Consider the following 22,372-nt stretch of genomic DNA (forward strand, 5'->3'; position numbering starts at 1 on the left):
TTTCTTCTTATCTTAAATATTCCCCAAAAAATCCAACCACTGATATCAGCAAATCAAAACATGTACACTATATAAAATTACTTTATCCCTTGAGATCTTAATGAAACACTATAAAAAAGAGTTAAGGTCGAGAAGAAATCTTAATCGTTTTTGACTTGACTTTTTGTGTCTCCTTCCGGTGGTCTTCTTGTTAACCTCAACCATACATTCGGTCAAAAAACCAGCCAACCATCAACCACCATAGGCAAATGTTTGGTCGACCTGTTTTATGTTTCAATGCAACAGTACTATTATTCTGCTACCTCAGTGGCAGACCGCCCTAATCATACCTTTATGATTATTATTAAAAAAAAAAACGAAACTAAATGAGTTCTTTTCAAATGAAAAAAGTCAACATCAACCAACGGCAGCGAAAACTTTTCCATGTTATAAACTAATTTCCACTAACGATGAATGATGGACGGACGGACAAACAGCAACCGCACTCTCTAATTAAGGGTGTAACTCAGATGTCGTAGTCTTTGTTGGCATTGTCATCAGCAGTAACGGTGGTGGTGGTATCCGCTTCCAACAATGTCCTCGTCATTATTTGATGCAATAAAGGAATATAATTACACACGCTAACATTGGACAAGAGTACTTGTCCGTCCGTCCATGTATTGTTGTTATTCCGAATTATCGCTTATGCAGGGTTGCATTCAAGCGCAAAGGTAGCAGCAGCAACCCTGCTTGATGTATGACCAACGGTGAATATGGTTTCCGTACAATGACGAGAAATCTATAAAGCAAGCGTGTGTGTTTGATATACTGCGAAGTTATTGAAATGCGTATAAATTATGGCAAGCTGCAATAGTGGATGATATCAATGCCAAGCCCTAGGCTCTAGGACAAATCAACGAATGGTGAATGTGCGTGAACAAAAAAAGTTTGCATTCTTGCTGAGCACCTTTGTTGCAAATCATTATTAATGTTTTGTCATTCCATTAATTGAGAGCTTGCCATGGGGTAGTAGTAGCTGTGAGTAAGACCAGAGCTCAATAAAAAGCTTAGACCTTAAGGATCTTTTAGCACAATAACTGGTATAATTTAACATTGTATTACCATATTTTACGCATTTCAAAAATAAATCCCAAAAATATTGGGGTATGTGTGTTGGGGTATCTCCAAAATATTTTCGAATACATTTCCATTTAGTACAATTTTACTTCTCATACACACATATGGTTTATCTCCATTTGAGTGGTTGTAAAGGAAGCTCTCACATCACCCCATAAAATTTAAGAGTTATGTACTTTGTCATGTAAATGTGCCTACTTCCCAATATAGCAGAGATCATTTGTATATAACCATCTATGCTGCCTTTACACATTCATTTTATATTCCAGCACTCCAAGACTTGTATGTGCCATAATCGTATGCTCAACATTTTATTTACTTCTCTACAGTATACGACCAAATAATTAGAGAGGATATGGTTCACATGTCAAATTAGAGACAAACCTGACACTTTATGCGAAATAGAAATTGTAACAATCTGTAACTTATACGTTACTTCGGAAGGTAGCAAACGTTGTTGTTTCTTAGAAATACATGTACCCTCAACTACATACTAACACTGCAAAAAAAAAAAACAACTAAGGACCCCAAACGATGCATGGAGTAGTGGCACTGCAGGCCTTTTTTGGGGTCAGGGAGTGCATGGATTAGCGGCTTATAGATGAACCAATACAAATATATCCACTCGACGTTGAATTAAAATAGCAAACTAACTGCCAGTTCGTGAAACACAAAATCGACTCGAGACGAATCGTTCGTCTAGATTGAAACTAAAATAACTTTAGATATATTTTCTAGAAAATTCTGAGTTTAGTTCTAAACTCATTATTTATGATTTACTATCGAACACCGAAACAATTGGGATTCCACAGTCCCTGGTTTTCGAGATATCAATATGTGATTTTTGGCGAATCGTTCGTCTCGAGGCGAACGAAAATTCCATGAACAGGCAGTAAAAGTATACGAACAGAGAAAGAAGCCGTCCCATTTTTGTCGGAGGAGGCTGACATTGAAATTTTGCTACCGGCGGCGGCGACTTGACGGCCAGGCCCATCTACTCACACTGAAAAAATTAAGGACCCCAGCCACTAAGACTAAGAACATCAGCTGACGGCTGAGCCGACACAAATATGTCCACTCGATGTCGGTCACTAATCCATTAAAATATCAAACTAAAAGTATGTGAACCGCTATGGGATAAATCAGTTGTAGCTTTAGCGAAATGTATATTGACTGATTGGAGGCTACAATTCAGTTCACTTGAGCCAACTTAATCGACGGCTCCGTCTAAAATCAGTGGCGTGACTTGGCGACTTCATTCCCTGTTCTTACGAGGGATGCCTTTTATATTTTGGGATAAGAGAACAAAAACAAATATAAATTAAATGTTAATTGAAAATCACTTTTTTGTTTTTCAAAATATTCCCCATTAAGATCTATACACTTTCGCATGCGTTTGAGCCACTTGTAGAAGTACTTTTGCCACTATGATTAAGTTACCTCCCTCCAAAACATGCATTTTGAATGCATCACCCACTTCTTCAGGCGTTGAAAAAGGTTGACCCTTCATTTTAGTTTTTACGTACTGGAATAAAAAAAGTCGGTACCAAGTTAGGACTGTACGGAAGAGGACCCGTAGAATCGATGTTTTAAGTGCTCACAACTGCGGTTGTTTGAGCCGATGTGTGAAAACTCGCATGCGTCTTCGGCGGTTGGTTTTCCTGATTTCTTGGGGGACAATTGGCAAATAAATGGTTGTGTTCCACTCAGAACTAACTGTTCTAGTGGTACCATTGCGATAGGCCCAGTTTTTCGGAAAAGAAGACGATCATTTGACGATGGAAGTGCTTCATATGCGAGCAACTTTTGTTGGATTTTGCTGATCTTCAAACACCCATAGGTTAGATATAGTGGCAGCCCGATATTTCAGGCTCACTTAGGCTATTCAGTCCATTGTGATACCACAGTGGTGAACTTCTCTCTTATCACTGAGTTCTACCCGATTCTGTGTTAAGCTCAATGACAAGGGACCTCCTTTTTATAGCTGAGTCCGAACGGAGTTCCACATTGCAGTGAAACCACTAGGAGAAGCTTTGGAACAAACACTCATAGAGTCGACTGCTTTTTACTCATACGCGAAAATCCACGTGTCACGATGCCGTAGACGTGTTTCAAAGCACCGCGATCGTATTTTTGGAGTATTTCTTTCGATTAATCGACAGGAGCATTTCTTATGCGATTGACTACGGGATTCAACGCGAACAAATTTTGTTTGACGGTCAAATATGCTGGTCCCACTATTCCTAAAGTTGTCTCACTCTCACGATAGGCCACGTAACGATATTGTAATATTAGTTGGCACACAGCATCAATGATTTCCGAAACAGCAGCTGATTTTTGACAAGATACCGAAATTCATCTTCCAGTTTACTACGACATCGGTTGAATTCACCATACCATCGATAAACACTTGTCCTTGACGGAGCTTCATTGCCAAAAATTTAATTGATTTATCAATGCATTGTTGTTGGGTTAATCCACGACGAAAGTTTTAAAAAATAACAGCGCGGGTTTTAATTTCATTGTCTGGGCGGGATGAATTTAAGTTGCTGCAAACAAAATAAATCGCAAAACAAATGGTTACCATGCCAAAGCGTTCTGAGCAGGTATAACCTGTCCGTTGGCAGATGGTAACACTAGGGTTGCCCAATCCCGAAATATAAAAGGCAACCTTGTATATGTAGTATATTTCGAGACGCCACTAAACATCGCAACACAACCCAAGGAATGTGATCTTAAGAGTTCCACTTGACGCATTCATGATCTTCGTGTCACAATTTACCAATGTTACAAATGTCACCATCAGAAACGTTATTGTATTTATATCTCTAACGAATTCGTGCCAGACGAGTCTGGTCATACACAACGCCTTAAAAAGGGTAAAGGGATTCTGCTACGGAAGTCGAGGAGGACACTTCGGAGTCCACAAATCCAGAGTTTAGTTAAAAGTTTCCAGGTACTGCTCATCAACATCAATACAGTTAACGTGTTACAATGGTTACCATGCCCACCTTGCCGAATCGCGCCGGCGACCAATTTTTTAAATCTCTATCAAAGAATGTTGTGTCGAACTCTTACACAATGGGCAAACTTAGATGATGTGATTAAATATACAACTAATTTACAAACGCCCGGCAGAAAGGGTCGGCTTCATACTCTGTTCAAAATATATATGATATTTTTTCAGATTGAATTTGTGAAAAGTCCAGGGGAACTAACCCCAATGCAAATGGGTATTATGGGAAGGGATAGTCGAGAACTGAATCTATGACCCTTAGTATGCCAAACATTACATTGCATTGTCTTGCAAAAAACAATGTGCCTCCAGCCTTTCTTACTTTATCAAATCCATACTGTAGTTTCGAAGAGCCCTTACAAGACCGCAAATATATTTTTTCTTTTTATTCCTTTTTACCTTCGCATTCCCTTTCCACCAAAGCCCAGTGCATAAATAGCAGTAGCAATCAGAAAAAAATCCCATACAAGGGCGTCGTACTACAGCAAGTTGAGTTGGCTCATGGTTGCATGGGGATAAGTTGCCTTGGTTGAGTTTACTGTGTGAAGTCAGTTGCTTCTCCTCTTGTCAACGTCAATGATTGCCCGATTCAGCATCGTAGAGGTCGACTGCCTGCCTGCCTGCTTCGTTGATAATTCAATTTCCAAATTGAATTAATAACTTTGCCAAACAACTCAAACGTACACATAAACCGATACATATACACTCTACCCGTTCCATACTGTGATATTTTGAAACAAGCTGACTGGCGGGACGTCTGCTTATGGTTATGGATGATGATGATGTTGAAGATGATGCCAGTGATAAGAAATACTTTATGGGCGCAAATACCCGTCCCGTACTTGGCATCATATTTGGGGTGCTCATCTTTTCGTTCTGTACATAGAAGGATAAGTGGAGTGAACGAAGTTGTAATAAAACGAAATGGCCGATAAATAACCAGAGTTCTATTCAACCAAAGGGTGGAATGAAGAGCTTGGTTGATTCTTTTATATATGAACTTCTATGTATTCGCTTGGTTCGTATGAGTGGCATTGACTAACAGATATTTATATTAGGAAATTAAGAGAATTATTTATGTACTTTGAGGGTCGGTGGATTGCAATCGATATGCTAGATCTAAAACGAAGTCGTCTGTTTCTTTGGGAAGCCTCTCTTTCATGCCTTGCCAAAATTTATTTCTTATGCTTCAATGGTTGGTGGTTGGGCCGTACACTCATTTCACTATTATTTGGTGTCGTGGCTTGCAGGCACACCATAATGAATGTTTTTGTTGGAGAAATAGTGCTCTGCAACGTTAGATGCTTGGCTTTTCAATACGACGACGACCATCGAGTCTTTCTTTGCAACCAGTCTTGACTTAAATTATTTAATGATTAACATTGCTGCCGTCGACGTTAGCGTAGACACCATCGGCCTCAGCACTGTTTTGAGATTCTTTTTGTTTTGACGTGCCTTTGTGTTTTTGTTGTGTGTGCTCGTTTTGTCGTGGCTTGACTGTTAGTTTGAGTTTGGCGATGATAATTACGGTGTTTTCTGTTCACTGGCTGGTTGTTGGTTTTCATGGTGTTTCGACTGTTTTTGTTGTTGTGAATGCAAACGTATAGTTGTCGTGTAGATGTTAATGCAGCATGTTGTGTAGTTGATGATATTGTTGTTGGTGCTCGTTCGTTAGCATGTACATATGTATGTATTTGTTTGCATGCTCTCAAATATCATTAAGGCCAGTGAAATAAGTGACAGAGTTGCCATAACTGTGTAAATAGGTTTAGTGTTGACAATAACTGGAAGTACCCTTCATGAGCCAGTAGAGCGCTCTTTTATGAAGGTTTGTTAATAAGCCAATTTCTCATATACGAAGCGAACGCATTCGTTGGACTCAAATTCCAAAAGCCACCGTGGTGCCATGGTTAGCATGCCCGCCTTGCATACAAAGGGTCTTGGGTTCAATCTCTGCTTCGACCGAACACTAAAAAGATTTCCCCTCTCAGTAATGCTGGTGACATTTCTGAGTGTTTCAAAACTTCTCTATGTGGTTTCATTGCGATGTCAAACGTCCTTCGGACTTGGCTATAAAAAGGAGGTCCCTTGTTATTGAGCTCAACATGGAATCGGCACTCAGTGATAAGAGAGAAGTTCACCACTGTGGTATCACAATGGATTGAATAGTCTATGTGATCCTGATATATCGGGCTGCCACTAAACCTAACCTAGCCTAAATGCAAAAAACTTCTTTATAAATTCAGCTGTTTCGGACATCCTAGTCGAACGAAAGTATTTGTTTTGGATATGAGAATAATAAGTCTCGTGGTCGTTACTTTTTCGAATAATTTAATTTATTAATACTTGTACAATGTACCATGTTCGGTTTTTGGCTCTGAAATGTTCGAGATTACTGTATTGAAATAATTAATTTTCCTGATAATTTTACTCAATGTGTACAGTAATTTTCATCTAAATATTACTACCATTTGGTAGACATATATTGCTTTGATTTACATTTTTAATTATTTACAAGAAGTAACTACGAAAATAAAAGGATTTTCAACTGAGCTTGTAGATTTAGTTTTAGCTGGGAAAGCGAAGAGGTAACGCAGATGGGACACACGTCAGCTACGCTGCTATCAATAACTGATAAGAATGAATTGAAGTGGTAGCACTTGACTGATCTTACTTGGAGGGAGGCCTTTTTCCTTCCAGTGCTATGGGCGGTTCTCAAGATCCGAGAACAGAATGAACCTTCTAGCTTTACACCGCTTCAGCTGGTATGCTGCCTGATCTAGAGGCTCTCTTTTGTAGCGCTGGTTCTCGCGCTTTAGAAGATCAACCTTTACATTCCTAGGTGGTGTTGGTCTATCCACAAGATGGTGATTTGGATCGTTACTGAGATAACAACCCAGGAGATACTGCTTTGACAACATATAATTGTCTCCACGGAAAGGGATAATCTTGGTCTGCAAATAAAGGTCATCCAACAGGTGTACAACGGAAACATCCTGACACGGTTCTAAGGGGCGGCGTTCTGACAGTTCTGTATATTATGCCACTGCTTGTCGCTTGTTTGTGGTATCCACACTGGCTCTGCATAGTTTACCACTGATTGGCCGACTGCTTTATATGTAGTCAACAAGATTTCTTTATCCGCACCCCAAGTGATGCCGGAAAGAGTCTTGATGACCTTGTATCTAACGCGGAGCTTATCACAAATTGCAGTGGCATGGGCCTTAACCCTTAGAATCTTGAGGTAGTTTGTAGACGGAATTATCTGGCCGTCGATTCTGACATTCAACTGCGTGTGTAATGCGGCCATCCTTATAGCGAATAGTGTGGCTGAGGAGTTGGTGGCGGATATACCCACATTTCTAGCAATGAAACAACTGGTAAGTTCAGCTAATTCGATGTTTAATCGATCGCAGATGTTATAAAAAATGGGCCATATATTAGAATTTCGATATCGTCCGGAGGGGGTGGAATAGAGGATAAGTAGAGGTTGAACAGATCCGGAGGTATCACCCCACCTTGGTGAACTCACTGTTTCACTCTACATAGGTCTTGCGCCCGCACATATACCTAAGAACATTTGGTTCCTGTCCGTAGGGATGTGTTCCCTATGTCCTCGAATAGTCTGACATGGTTGACTGCATCTTCCTTCGATAGGTCAATCGCCATGAGGGCCGTTCTGTGTCATGGCTTCGGCTGTTTGAGTCCCCTGAAATGCCATACAAAGCTGTTGTTCTTTTTCTCCACAAGGCTGGTGAGGAGTAGTGCCTCAAGTGTCTTCGCTACTGCCAAGAGAAGGGAGATCGGTCTTTACGAATCACCTTTGCTCGAGTCGTTGCCTGGCTACAGTAGTGCAATCACCTTACACATTTTCCAGACATCGGGTATGAGTGATTTCAAGGACAAATTGAGGAGTCTCGACTTCTAGTATTCCCAGATGCTTTAGCATTAGCATAGAAATTCCGTCGGGGTCAAGAACCTTGGATGGTTTTACGATGTTGATTAAATTGGTAACTTCGGCTGAGGTAAATGGTGTGGAGTGTCGCTGGCTCGGAGGCCACGGATGCGACGAATTGTTTTCCTTTTCGCTCCATGGTGTTCATTTCTGTATGAGAGGTTTCAGTAAAGTAAACCTAGAGTCAACATACCTCATATTCTTTGAATTGAAGATATATTTTAGGAAGCAATCTATTTTTATATCAAAGTTCTTAACATCAAAATTTTGACATGTTCCCTTGTGGTAGCCACCGTGGTGCAATGGTTAGCATGCCCGCCTTGCATACACAAGGTCGTGGGTTCGATTATTGCTACGACCGAACTCCAAAAAGTTTTTCAGCGGTGGATTATCCCACCTCAGTAATGCTGGTGACATTTCTGAGGGTTTCAAAGCCTCTCTAAGTGGTTTCACTGGAATGTGGAACGCCGTTCGGACTCGGCTATAAAAAGGAGGTCCCTTGTCATTGAGCTTAACATGGAATCGGGCAGCACTCAGTGATAAGAGAGAAGTTCGCCACTGTGGTATCACAATGGACTGAATAGTCTAAGTGAGCCTGATACATCGGGCTGCCACATAACCTAACCTAACCTTGTGGTACTAGAGGTGGTGAGCTTCTCTCTTATAATTGAGTTCTTCGCGATTCTACGTATAGCTTAGTGATAGTGTATGTACAAAATTCTTAAATTTCACTCCTTGATTTTCAAAAAAATGGTTCTATCTCCACTACTATTGTCCAATGCGTTGGCAACCCTGTTAAATATATTTCTTTCACTGTTCATACAGTTCATCCGTGAACATTGCCATTTACACAAGTACGACATACAGATTCAGTAGGTTACATACAAACACATGGCATATCCAAATAATACTCATGCACAAATTTGTGTTTGTGTGTGTGTACGGACGGACTATGTGCCTTACGAAGTACATGTTTTATGTACTAAATTTTTTCGTCTGCAATCAGACCGAATAAAACTTTGAATGGGAACAGGAACGAAAAAGCGCCACCAACAAAAACAACAACGCAGCTCTAGTGAATGCATGCCGTGTGTAAAGTGAACCGAAATCAGCCATGTCTGAGAAGTAAAGTTAAAGGCCTTAGCAAGTTTTTGTTTATGTCCATGCTTTGCGATGTTTATACATTTATTTTTTCGGTCTCCCTTTAGCACGCTCATTCGTAAACCGAAGGTAATGCGAAAACAAACTGGAAAATGTGGAAGAGTGGGTAATAGAGGAATTGTTGAACATTGAAGAGTTCTTTACAATTCATTTCAATCTGGCTACAGTGGGAAATGGGGAAGGCATGAATATTGCCATGAATGCTGCTGCGATGTGCGCCCAGCACCCAAATGGGTGTCAAATTAAATATGAGTGCATTATGGGTTGTTTGTATGTGTGGTTTCTGATAGAACAAAATTTTGGGTGAGAAAACTCACCACCACCACCACTATCATGGGATGATAACTGCTACAGCCACCCAGGGCTTAAGGAGCAACATGAATGAATGAATTCCAACCCAAGATCCAAGAAAATAACGAATCACAAAAACAACAACCATACCACCACCACCCAATACTTCTCATGGCATTAATGTTGGATGCGATTGTCGAGATGGTGAGTGTGAGATAAACGGGTTTTTGGGTCGAATTTGTTCTGTCGGCCTTTGCGATGTGATGCTTTGTGCCAAAAGGTTACTTCGTGCCTTTGCTGTGTCTCAGGCAGCGTGTAGTTTTGTTGTTGTAGTGTTATTTCCGGTTAAGGAATTTCGTTTAATTTTTTGTGTGTGCGTAAGCGCGGGATTTTCATCGTCATCAACTATGTTGTTGTCGTTGATGGTGTTATTGCCGCAATACCTAATGGTTGCCGGGTTTGTTTTGTTCCCTTATTTCGTGACTAGCGCACAGTGTAATGAAAAAAAAAAAATAATAAACAGAAATGTTCACTTGATTGATTACAATTTGAGGTAAACACGGAGACTTCTCTTTTATGAGAACTTACTACAGTAGATATGGGCTATAAGAAACTCAGTAAAACAATAAAAAAAAATATGAGAATTCTTGATTTAGTTGTAGAGCAAATTGAAGGAGGTTGAGTAAAAGTTTTTAGATCCCAGTTTCAGCCGAATACCAAAAAGTTTTTCACCGGTGGACGACTCTCCTCTCAGTAATGACGGTGACATTTCAGAGTGTTTCAAAGCTTCTCTAAGTGGTTCACCGTAATGTGAAACACCGTTCAGACTCGGAGGTCCTTATCATTGGCTAAACAAGGAAATCCAGTAGCAGCCAATGATAAGAGAAGGTCACCACTGTGATACCACACAGACTGAATTCTCTGTGAGCATTCTAAAAACAAGAATTGAGCTACCTAATCAAAGCCGTTCCTGGGCTTCCAAGTTTCCAAACTTGTAAAAGAGTTTTTACTTCGTTTTTCTCTAATCAACTCGTCTTTTTGATCAGTGTTGTCAGAGAAAATTTTCGGTTTACAAAAACAGGAAAAAAAGTTCCCTACTTTCCCCTATAATTCCCAAAAAATCCCAAGAATTTCCCCTACAATATATATATTTTTTTAATTTAAACAAAATTTACAAAACAAAAATGGTTCTATGTGCTGTATTATCTTAAAACATATCAAAATGCAACGTATATTACATAAGAATAAAAATGTATTACCACCTCGGTTGCCACAGTCCAAAGAATTATACCAAAAATAGTTTTTTTTCTGTTTGGTAGATTGGAAGAATTCTTGATGTTGTGGTAAATCAAATCTCTATAGAAATAAAATTTTGAGAAAATTTTCTATAGAAATAAAATTTTGAGAAAATTTTCTATAGAAATAAAATTTTGACAAAAATTTCTATAGAAATAAAATTTTCTATAGAAATAAAATGTTCAGAAAATTTTCTACAGAAATAAAATTTTGACAAAAATTTCTAGAGAAATAAAATGTTGACAAAATTTTCTATAATAAAATTTTGACAAAATTTTCTATAGAAATAAAATGTTGAGAAAATTTTCTATAGAAATATTTGTTTGTTATATTTGTGGTAAGATTTTCTTCAAATCCGTGTTTATCACACATTGTTAAAGATCAAGCCTTTCCGGCGTCTAATTTCCTCCTCTAGAGCCACCAAAATTTAAAAATTATTAAAAATTATGTTGAGTGAAAGAAGATGCTAAATGTTAGAAAAAAAACCTACATGAAGGGAATTTTCCCTACTCTGTTTTTGATCCCTGTTCCTCAATTACAAAAATTTTATCTGTGTTAGCATTTCCAAATAGGCAACTCACACATTTTTTCGAGTATCAGTTATTGAGATCGCCACACTGTGCGTTGTCATCAGATGAAAAGGCAATACATTTTTCTCTGATTTTATTTGGGTATAGGCAACATTTGTCGCATGTGTGCCAGATCTAGCTTGCACACACGCACTCACATAAATCATCAGAAATTTAATCATCTTCCATAGCGTCATTGTCATAGTTTCAATAGCGATGTAGCATTCTTGCAACAAGATCTTTTGAAGGATTTTTGTCAGGGATTGCTATGGGCATCTAAGATGAGGGTAGAATAAAGTGGATGATAAAAAGAAAGACTTGTGTTTTCATAAAAATGTTTTGGGTTTTCTTTTATTTATCTTTTCGAATTCTCATTAAAACTAGGATGGCTTAAATTTATACAATACATTACGGAAGATTTAAATTATTCAAGATTTCTGTTTTTTTTCACAATATTTACAAATCAACGAAGATGGTGGGACAGTCTATGTAATCTGCCCATCATCTTAGAACTTAAACCTAATGCATATTTACACTATAATACTTTCAAGTTTTCCACTAATCTGTACATTTAATAGTAATCATAAAAAACTATCGATAATTAATTCATACAAATCAACAAAGGCGAAATATCTTTAGAGCTGCAAATGGTTTCCACGGAAACCAAAAGCGAGAGAGAGCAACAAAAGAACAAACAGTATGCTATAAGAAACTTGAGGGTTGTTGAATTACAATTATAGAAGTAAAACTAATAAAAAATCGAATAAATAACGCTTATAGAATAATCAAACAAGTTAAGGAAACAAATATAGTATATGTGTGCTATTTACAAAACAAAAAATGGATATGTCAAGGAATTTGATTCCTTGGTCTTAATACCAAATTTGTAGCTTCTTGTATTGGTCTACTTTGTCTTCGAGATTATTTGCTCCTTAGCATGCATATTTGTGGCCGCCGATGTTGAGGGACTGTGAGTCATTGACTTTGGACTAGTGGCGGGTTTCTGCAGAGACTTGGTGTCGTTTGGTTTTGTGGCCTCAGCCTTTTGCAATTCCATGCTGTTCTTCAATTTCTGCATGTATTCAGTGAAGGCATCGTTTCCAGCTCTTTGCATTCGGGAAAGCTGGTCCATAATGTAGGCTTGTTGGTAATTATACATAGCAGGATTAAATTGACCCAACTGGGCGGCAGCAGCCGCATTGGCTGCATAGGGGTAGAAGAGATTGGATTGATTGGCTACTGCCGCTTGAACTTGAGCACGCAATAAATTTTCCTTAAGGAATTTACTCAATTCATTTTGATTTGCTGCGGCTGCTGCATTATTTAAATGAGGCGGTAGTATGCCTTGCATGGGATGAGGCATAACAGGTGGCAGTGTTGGCATATTGTTTGTGGGGACATTCAATTTATTTGCTGCTACTGCAGCGGCCGCTGCGACAGCTTGTGATGATTGATTGGTTTTGTTAGCCCGATTTCCAGATTGGGGAGATTTAGATGGAGGTTTAGTTTGTGTTTGAAGTTTACCAGTAGGTGACTGGGTGGATTGTTTCAAGTTGGCACTACCTGATCCTGCTTGCTGTGTAGGCGGAATCTGTTGTGCAGCTGGAGATTTTTTGCTGGGCTGCACTTTCTTGTTGGCATGTATTTTTACATTGACACCATTGGGAGCAGAGTAAGTGCCAATGACATTGCCATTTTGTTTGTTGGGTATATTGATTTCTGGTATTGGACCTGGAATCTGTCTTGGCAAAATATGTCTAAATTTTTTGCTAGCAGTTCCGTCAGCATTTGGAGATTTTGGCGATTTTTGTTCCGAAGGACTGGTGTTCACTTTTTTCTCTGGACTTGGTGTGGCCTTCTTTTCAGTTGCCACTGGCGATTTGTTATTAGATGTATGCGTGGGAGGTTTTTGGTTGCATGAATTTTTATGAATGGCATTGCCCTTGTTGTTCATCATATTCAGATTTGTTGGAGAAGAATGGTTTCCAGTGCTCTTGGCATTGTTACCAGAATTGGGGGTTTGATTTGTTGCATGTGGCTTTTGCATGTTTGGTTGTGGTTGACTGACATTCAATGGTTTGTTGGAAGTCAATGGAGGTGTTGGCATTCTTTTTACCGGAGGGTTGGGGAACAACGAATTAGCGGCTGGTGGTGAAGAGCGTTTATTATTTTCACTATTGTCAGGTGTTTGATCTGGTAGCTTAAGTATCTCGATGTAATTGTTAACGGGACTTTTGTGTTTCGGGTGTTGTGAGCCATTCGTCGAAGATTCACCATCTTCCCTGGTGATTGTTATGGAGAGCGAAGACGGAATGTTTATGTTACAAGAATTGAGCAACGATTTCACTTTAAGCTGTTTCTCTGGAGGGTCTTCACTGGGACTGGGACTGCGGGCGAAGGGATATACACGCTTGGGTGCCTGTGGTTCTTGGCGATTAGAAACGGCATTTGCATTATTCGACGTATTGTTGTTCGCACTGCTATCTTTCTTCACAGGAGGGCTGGGAAAAAGACTGGACATTTGGTTAGATGAACCTAAAACACTTTGCAGGTATGAATTGTTGGGATTGGAAGGCTTCGGTGTGTATTTGTAGGTTGGCATTGTCGGTATGTTATAATTGGGCACATACTGTGGCGAACTTGGTGAATATATAGGGGAATTCGGCGTATACATGGGTGTTCGACAACCAGGAGGCACTTCATTACCCTTCGATTTGGAAGCATTGAACAAAGCCAAATTTAAGTAGCTGTTGTTTTTATTGGAGTTAGACTTAGACGAGTTTCCACTATTTCTACTATTTGCTGCCGTACTGGTTGGGGCTTTACTGGGAGGCGCTGCCATTGGTGGTGGTCCCATTAGAGAATTATTCGCATCAATTTTGGGGCCATAAACTTTGTTCGAGACAGGTTCGTTTGGTATGGATTTAATTTCGGTACCGGCATCTTTTAGGATTTTGTTAACATCACTCGGTATGTTGGCAAATGGATTGGGTCGAGCAGCCTTAGGTAAAATTGGCTGATATCTCTTGGCAATAGGGGTACGATTGCCAGGTGCTGACAATTGTATATTATTGTGCATTGGATGTGGTGTAAGCGATCCGGGAGGAGCTGCAGATACTTTGGACTGTTGCATCTTTCCAGGCTTCTTGAGTAGAGAGGAGGGTGGTTTCATTACTGCTAGAGGAGCTGGAGGAGGCATCATGGTGCTCTTGCTTTCACTGCTGGAGGGGGTTGCAGAAGAAATATTGGAAGGTGTGGTGGCAGGTTTGGATGTGCTTGTTGTAATTGGAGGTAACTTGATTTTGAAGTCTTCCGTAGCCAAAGGAGGCGAAAGTTTAGGTTTCTTAATTACGGCTTTATGAGGTTCTTTGCTCTTTCGTTTCGAAGATGACGAAGATTGGTCCTTGTTGGAGTTCTTTGGAACAATGGATAATGTTACATCCTTTGATAACAAACTTATAGGTTCCAGCTTTTTGTCAGATTTTGCACTTTTTATTGGTGTTAAAGCAAACGACTTTAGAAATTGTGATTTTTGATCGTCTTCCTGGTTTGCGGGAGCCGTAGAAGAAGTGGGAGTTGCAGGTGAACTCAACTTTGCTAAGGGACTTATACGTTCAGCTTTAATCGTTAGAGGCGGTACCGTTAGAGGACTTGGTGTTTTACTTTTCCGATCACTGTGTGGAGATGACTTGGGGGAAGATTTAGGACTGCTGTCCTTTTCCTTTTTGGATTTAGTAACTTTCCATTCCTTTTCAGGCCTTACAGGCTTAACGATTTCCTTGCGCTGAGGATCGGACATATTGATAATGGTAACACTATTTTGCTTCGAAAGATCGATTTTCAATTTAATGTTCTCAACTTTACGTTCGTCTTTTGGTACTGTTGTCGAAGGAGATGTTTTATGAGATTCGCGTTTCTCCTTCAGGGCTTTGACATTAGACTTTGAGTCTGAATGATGCGTCTTGTGGTCCGAATTAGAAGACTTTTCTTTGGCAGCCTTATTAACAATAGTAATTTTTAATTTATCTGTTGGGGAAGGTTCCTGCGAACTTATCGATGGACTTTGGGGTTGCACAATCTCAAATTGCTTGGGTTCATCGGCGGGAATTGGCGGAGTTTCTGTAGTTGATGACACTTCAGCTTCGTCTTCTTGTTTGATTTCCTCAGGATCCAAAATCTTATCATCTACATTGCTCTTAATGGAGGGTGTGGGTTCATGTACGATGCACATAGCTTGGGAGGACTGTAGTTTTGTGACGGGGTCCTCCTCAGGAGGACTCACTTCTTTCTTCGTTTTAGGCAAAATGTGTTTCTTAACTTTGATAACGGGTCTGAGGGATTGTTTTACACGGAAATAGAAACGCATGGGGGCATCTCGCTTCCAAGTGTATATATAGGCAACATCCATAAGTGTATAGTGATCGAGTAGTATTATGGTCTTGACCTTATACATTATGTCAATTGTGAAGCGATTAGCATTAATCTCGAATTTACCATAAACCAGCTTTTTTAAGTGAGCCACTGTACACATGGCCGGACATTTGAGGTAGCGGGGTTTTAAAAGCTCAGCGTATTCGGCATTGCAGTTAGTTAGCTCTCTGCAAGAAAATAAATTAAAGTAAAGTGGGTCCAATTAGTGCGGTCGTAATAATTCATAGGCGGATTATTCAAAGAGGAAGATAGATGCTAAAATGCTGAAAATGATCTAAATGTATATATAAGGCAGGGAAAACTTACTCTGTATCTGCATATTCCAATGAAATTGACATATAATCCGAAGGACTAAATATCAAATGCTCTGTGTCGTCGCCCCTTTGCTCGGGTGATGCCAAGGCCGCTTCCTCCGGACGATCCTTGTAGAAGGCTCTCTTTCGCATCAATTCCTTTTCATATAATCCTGGTACGAGCTTATAAACAATTGCTTGTAGCGTAGTGTCTGGTCTAAAAAGGACACGAGTGAAAAGAAACAAAAAAGATTTAGTAAATAATCCTAGCAAAAAAGGTTCCTCCTCTGCCATTGTCCCCTTGGGAAGACCATTGCCAAGACATTTTCACGCGAGATTGGAATGTAAATGTGGCAGCTACGTGCCTATCTCAATATTGACTCTTGAAAACGGGAGAAATTCTATAGAACAGGTAACAGCATGATATCGTCGCCAACAACAACAGACCAATATCATTTATAAGAAAATACTAACGAAAAGAGCTGGAATTATTGTCCGTCTCTGCTTCGTGATGAGAGGCATTCGGGCTGGGTCGCATTGTCCGTCTTTCTATCAAGTCAATCCAACCAGTCACTGTTGTCGGGAGTTGTTGCTTGCTTGTTTTCTTAGTCCAAAGTGTGTACTGTCGATGGTGGTGTGCAATGAAATGTTGACGCAGATGTTTTCATTATGAGGCTCATTACTTCTTGCAGAGAAAACGCACACACACAGGGTGTTTGCATTCCTTAGGAGGCACAAAAAGAAACTATCGTACGCTTTATTTGTTATATTTCTGACGACAGTCGCGGGAATAGTGAATGTGTATTGTCTGTCATGCAGTTTGTTGTTGTTGTTGTCTTGTCCGTGAATATTCCATTTAAATTGTTGATGGCGATGTTTTTTCTAAAGTCATTTCTATCTATTTAAAAATACTACTTTAATAATAACACCACCATTCCTGACATTTCTTTTCATATTATAATTTTCTTGGTAGACAGTGATGAAAATTGCCGTCGGCAGTTGGTATAGCTTCCAAGTGTTTTGTGACATGAGGAGATGGGGATAATAGATAAGATATTCATTGTCTACAGTGCTAGACGGTATGACTGTATGTCATAACTGAGTATATACTTACTTTATATTTGGCTTTGCCGTATTGATCATCATCTCACAACGCGGGCAATATTGTTCCGTACGTAAATGTTTGATTAAACAACTGTGACAAACTGCAAAGAGAAGGTGAATGATAATGGGGTTTGTTATTATTACCAAGTAAATGTATATCGAAACGCAATCTTTGATCTTTGGTTGGCTTCAAACAATTATCATCGTTATTAAGAGAATGTGACTGAATCGCTAGTCAGAAATAATTGTGTGGTTAAACTGTAAATAAAGTTAAGCTGAATTTATATGCAGCGCGGTGAGCTAAAAATTCTTAGTTTTCAGATTTGGACACTACTTTTCTGCAATTGGAATTTCCACCCTGAACAAAGTAAATACTACATAGTGTTCAAAGAAAAGATTACGGTGCTTCAATAGAAAATCTCATTAGACTCTCCCCGCAATTCTTGAAATATTTGTGATTCGTGAAAAAAATTCTGTAATTTTAATATGCCCATGTACATATTAAAATCACAGAATTTTTTTGGATTCTAAAGAAACCTCGTAAATATCCCTTACTCCTTTAAGATTCTTACTCATATCCCTTCTAGATTCTTACTCATATAAAAAGCATTGCAAGAAATTTGCATAAAATTATCTCAAGCTTGTTTTCGCCGAAGGCTTTAAAGGATATTTAAGGATTTGTTTCCCTTCTCAAAAAGTATAAAACGGGGATGGATATCAATTCATACACAAATAAAATATCCTTGAAAATCTACATGTATTTATCCCTATGGGTCTGTGTGTGTGTGTTTCACAATGCTTGAATGCCAACTAAATATTTTCAAATTGCGATGAATACTGAAAAATTAGGTCGAGGTAGTGGTTGGTCGGTGGCATTGATATGAAATTTACTTACACGAATGCAAACATTCCACGATAGTGGTAGCATCTATCAAATATCCAAAGCACAAACCACAAATGATGTGGGCATTCATAGAGCTCAGCAATATGGGTTGATGTTTCATAGCTGCCAATTGCAGATCATTGGTATCAGTTTGGGCCGGTTCTATATGACCAGTTTCAGTAGATTCTAGTTCAGTTTTTATCTCTGTATCACATGATTCGTTTTTAACCAAACTATTATTGTCGCTGGATGTAGTACTGACACTACTGCTATCACATTGCTGAGCTGTTATGCTATTCACATTTTCCGCACTAATACTGCCAATTGTTGCGGATGACATTTTGAGACAGGACGAAATATCTTTTGCAGGATATGTTGATTTTTGATCTGGCATTTGTGTAATATAACCGTTGCTCGTAGTTGTTGCCGGTTTTGTCACTGTATTAGTTGAGGACGATGCTGAAGCGACTGCCGTTGCATTGCTGTTGTTGTTATTGCTATGGCAATTCGTTTGGGTCATTTGTCTGTAGGATGTGTTAGAATTTGCCATATTCAGTGTTGTTGTTGCTGAAGCTGTTTCTGTGGGATATCTTGGGTGTATTCCTGTTGATGTTGTTGTAGAATTTGCCACAGGTAGCGGTACAGGGGACATAATTCTGAGTCACGGTCCTTTTATTTTCGGATCAATTTACGCCGAGTAATTTGATATTTTAGCTGAATTTTTTATATGTGTGCGGGATGAACAAAAATTTGTTAATTTTAGAAATACATCTATATCGAATAAAATATATGTTTGGGAGAAGTAAACAAAAGCTATACATGAAATAAAAGGAAGAAATATGTGATAGAAATGTTGTCTTTTCAAGTAAACCAATCCAACCACTTCTATATCACACGTTGCAAGGAAAAATGTGGCTACTTAATCGTTTTATAAACGTATAAACTAAATTAGTACCAACATATATATGTTTGAATTTAGTTGTCGAATTTTCTTGAACTGAACGCATATATTGATAAACAATCTGGCTACTTTCTTAATACATAACTCTTAAAATTTTTCTATCTTCAGTCAATATATTTCTACGGCTGAGGGTCTTCAAACTTCATTACAGTTCTCACAATGCTAGGTTCTTGAATTGCTTTGTTTTTCGTTTGGCTTCTTAGATTAATTACATTTAGAATAGCAAATGTTTAGAAATACTATATTGGAGGAGTAAATCCCATCTATCGTAGATACAAATCAAAGTCAATCACCATCGATTACTGATAGTGAATATGAAAGTTCAAGGAATTTTGATATTTGGACTGAGATTGTGTATTTTAATAAATAAACTTAATTCTTTGCACGCCCATGATGATACTCTGAAATATTCATTGAGATCGGTACCATATTCGTGTTTCCCATGGAGAAACTAATAAACTTAAAAAAAAAATTGTCCAAAGCTAAATGTCACTTTAAAAACCAGAAGTTCTACCATAAAACATTGATTTTTTTAAACTTAATTTTAGACCAAAAAAATTTTTCGTAATTTGTATGTGATTCCCCTCAAAATGTTGACATCGATTCTACATATGCAATTGAAGTCAAACACAAGCAACTCAGGTTCGCCTCCGCTTAAACCATTATTCAAAAATATTTATGAAACAAATTCTGTACGAGTACTAAGACAGATTAAGAGCTAAGAGATTTTGTTGAACCTATTTTTTTGGCGCTTTTTCTCATACACGCTACATTTACACTACCCAAGAAGTGTGCTGCTGCCCTGACAACATTTATGTTTGGGAATGACTGTGGCATTTTTCACTTTGAATGGGATAGTAGTAGTGGTAGATAGGTATGAAGGCATGAGAAAAAGAGTATGCCAGAGCAAAGAGAGAGGACAAAGCATTTATGTTTAGTTGATACGAAATGATGAGAGTTTTACGCTTTGGGCATTTGAAATTTATGTTTTTGTGTAACAGATAAACTACAGCTGGAATCTTTTTTCGGTTGAACGTTATTAAAATAACAAAACAGCGTATATTTGGCTGTGTGTGCTTGTGTATGTGTAAGTAACAACGCGGGGAAGTGGTGGATAAGTAAATAAAAAGAAATATTGAAGTAAAATATCATAAAATGATTGATAGTTTTAGGGGAAATATAGTCATATAAATGTTAATGAAATTTATGGTGAAGAAAAAAGCTTTAGCATAAAACAATAAATATTAAAAAATGAAACTCACCATTTGATTTATTGGTAAATGAAATAATCCATATGTGTTTTAAAAAGTAAGTAATCCAAATAATCCATTTTACGTAAAGAAGGTAATCCCAAATTTTAAGTGGAAGATGGTTAATCCAAAAAATGTAGCGGGTAATCCAAAATATATAGAGTAATCCAAGTATCTTGTTTTCTTGTTGATAAAACTTTCACATTAATTATTCTGCTTTGGTACACTCAATTTTACATCACTGTGTTGATGATTATTTTTTCTTGGTTTTCTTTTCTTTGCTTCTTTGTTTTAATACACACGCTTCTTCGTTTCTGTTATTTTATTCTTTTACGTTATGTATGCCTCTTTATCTATCGTATACACTTTTCTTTTTCGTTTCTCTTTTATTCACAGTCACTCACTAACTAATACACTGGCACTGCTATTTCGCTGCATACTTCTTTATTGTTTATTTATCATACATTCTCTTTTCAATGGTGATTACTTTTTGCTCTCCGTTTTATTTTTTGTAATATTTTTAAAGCAAGCTGGCTGGTTTCTTTTTATGTACCAACCAAGCGACATTAATCCACCACCAATAATGCTCACACACGAAGTATTTTATTGCTTAAACGTTTTGTGAATGCACTTATTTTTAAAATTAAGTTTGGATAATTTTTTAAATTATTATTTTGTTTTTAAATATATTTTTGTTATAATTAATTATTTGTTTTAATTAATTTTTTATGCTGTGCAATTAATCACTTGAATTATTATGAAAAATTTTATCTTGCGGTTTCCGTACACGTCTTTACTACTCAACGTCCCGAGTTGAAATGGTTCAGAAATTGAGTTTGTAATGCGCCTCACTGCTGCTTGCATATGCTCACTTTTCCTTGTGTATATAAATAATGCCTCTTATGTACTTGTATAAGCTACCTAAATGCAGTCATAAATGAAATATGCTGCCTGCTGTTGTAGGTAGAGTAAAAACAGTTGGGAATGTATTTGTGCCACCCTTGTATAGCTATCACTTTCATTCGTATGCTTGTATACGTTTATAGGGCTTCTCTTTCTATCGTTTCCCACCTAAGGTGTTTAGCTCTCTTTTTCCTTGTATATAAACATTAAATTGAGCACTTATCTTGAACAATCACTCACTCAAAATTGTAGTCACTCAATAATCGACACTCTCTCGCTCTTTTATTGTACGGTTGTTGGTGGTGTTTTTGCTGAGTTGGTAAATATATGCGACCAAATCTAAACATTAAAGGCGCCAGTTGAGTTTTTGTTAATTTATACTGTCTGCTTCTTTCTCTTCTTGGTTTGGGATATGGAAGTATGTGTGTTTGTGCGTTTATTGTCCTTTTGATGGGTGTTTGTTTCCGAGAAAATATCCGATGCGCTCTCTGTTTCTTTATACGAACAACCGTCCGCTTATATTCGTTGTTGATTTGATACTAAAGGTTGCTATGTTGTATAGTTGATATTAGGCCATAAAACTCTGTACCTACTCTTATGTACTTTGTTGGTGTCTTTCTGTTTACCTCTCACTCTCTCTCTCTTCATCCTGCCTGCCAAATGAAGTTGGTTCTTAATGTTGTTTTTCCACTCTTGTCATAGTTGTATGTATAGATATTGTGTCGTGTAATATATATGGGATATAATAGTTTTCTGCTTTTTGTTTTTTGTGGTATATAAGGCAGCTGAGTTGGGTAGATGTGTACACACCACATCTGTTATGTGAGGTTTATATAAATGTGTACATTTGTATATGATGTCTTCAATTATATGTGAAAAACAATAAGACGACAAGCTATATTGTTCGATACTCCAAGTGAAGTGTTTGTATGACTCTGGGGAAGAGTGAGAAACATACATTAAGGGTGAAATATGCTGCGAAGTATATAAATGGTGGTGTCTATATATCGCTATGAAATACTAAATACAAAAATTATTAAAGAATTTAGTATATAGCAGTAGTATAAAACTTTTTGTTGTTATCAACGCTCGCATATACATACATATGTTTCTTTGCAGTCTGAAGGATATCATATTGTAGGC

The 22,372-nt window shown here is 38.0% G+C and overlaps 1 protein-coding gene across 1 annotated transcript; it reads right to left on the reverse strand.

The window, feature by feature from the left end:
• Window positions 1-11,722: 11,722 nt before the first annotated feature.
• On the reverse strand, window positions 11,723-21,747 carry Psc (Posterior sex combs). Its single transcript, XM_075310432.1, has 5 exons — window positions 20,339-21,747; window positions 18,128-18,829; window positions 17,243-17,333; window positions 16,142-16,345; window positions 11,723-16,002 (listed from the first exon to the last, which is right to left on the reverse strand). The coding sequence occupies exons 2-5, from the start codon at window positions 18,765-18,767 to the stop codon at window positions 12,309-12,311; spliced, it is 4,629 nt and encodes a 1,542-aa protein (XP_075166547.1). The 5' UTR covers window positions 18,768-18,829; window positions 20,339-21,747; the 3' UTR covers window positions 11,723-12,308.
• Between the last annotated feature and the right edge of the window lie 625 nt (window positions 21,748-22,372).

The sequence above is a fragment of the Haematobia irritans genome, chromosome 5 (genome assembly GCF_050003625.1).
Source record: "Haematobia irritans isolate KBUSLIRL chromosome 5, ASM5000362v1, whole genome shotgun sequence".
In the NCBI taxonomy this organism is placed as follows: domain Eukaryota; kingdom Metazoa; phylum Arthropoda; class Insecta; order Diptera; family Muscidae; genus Haematobia; species Haematobia irritans.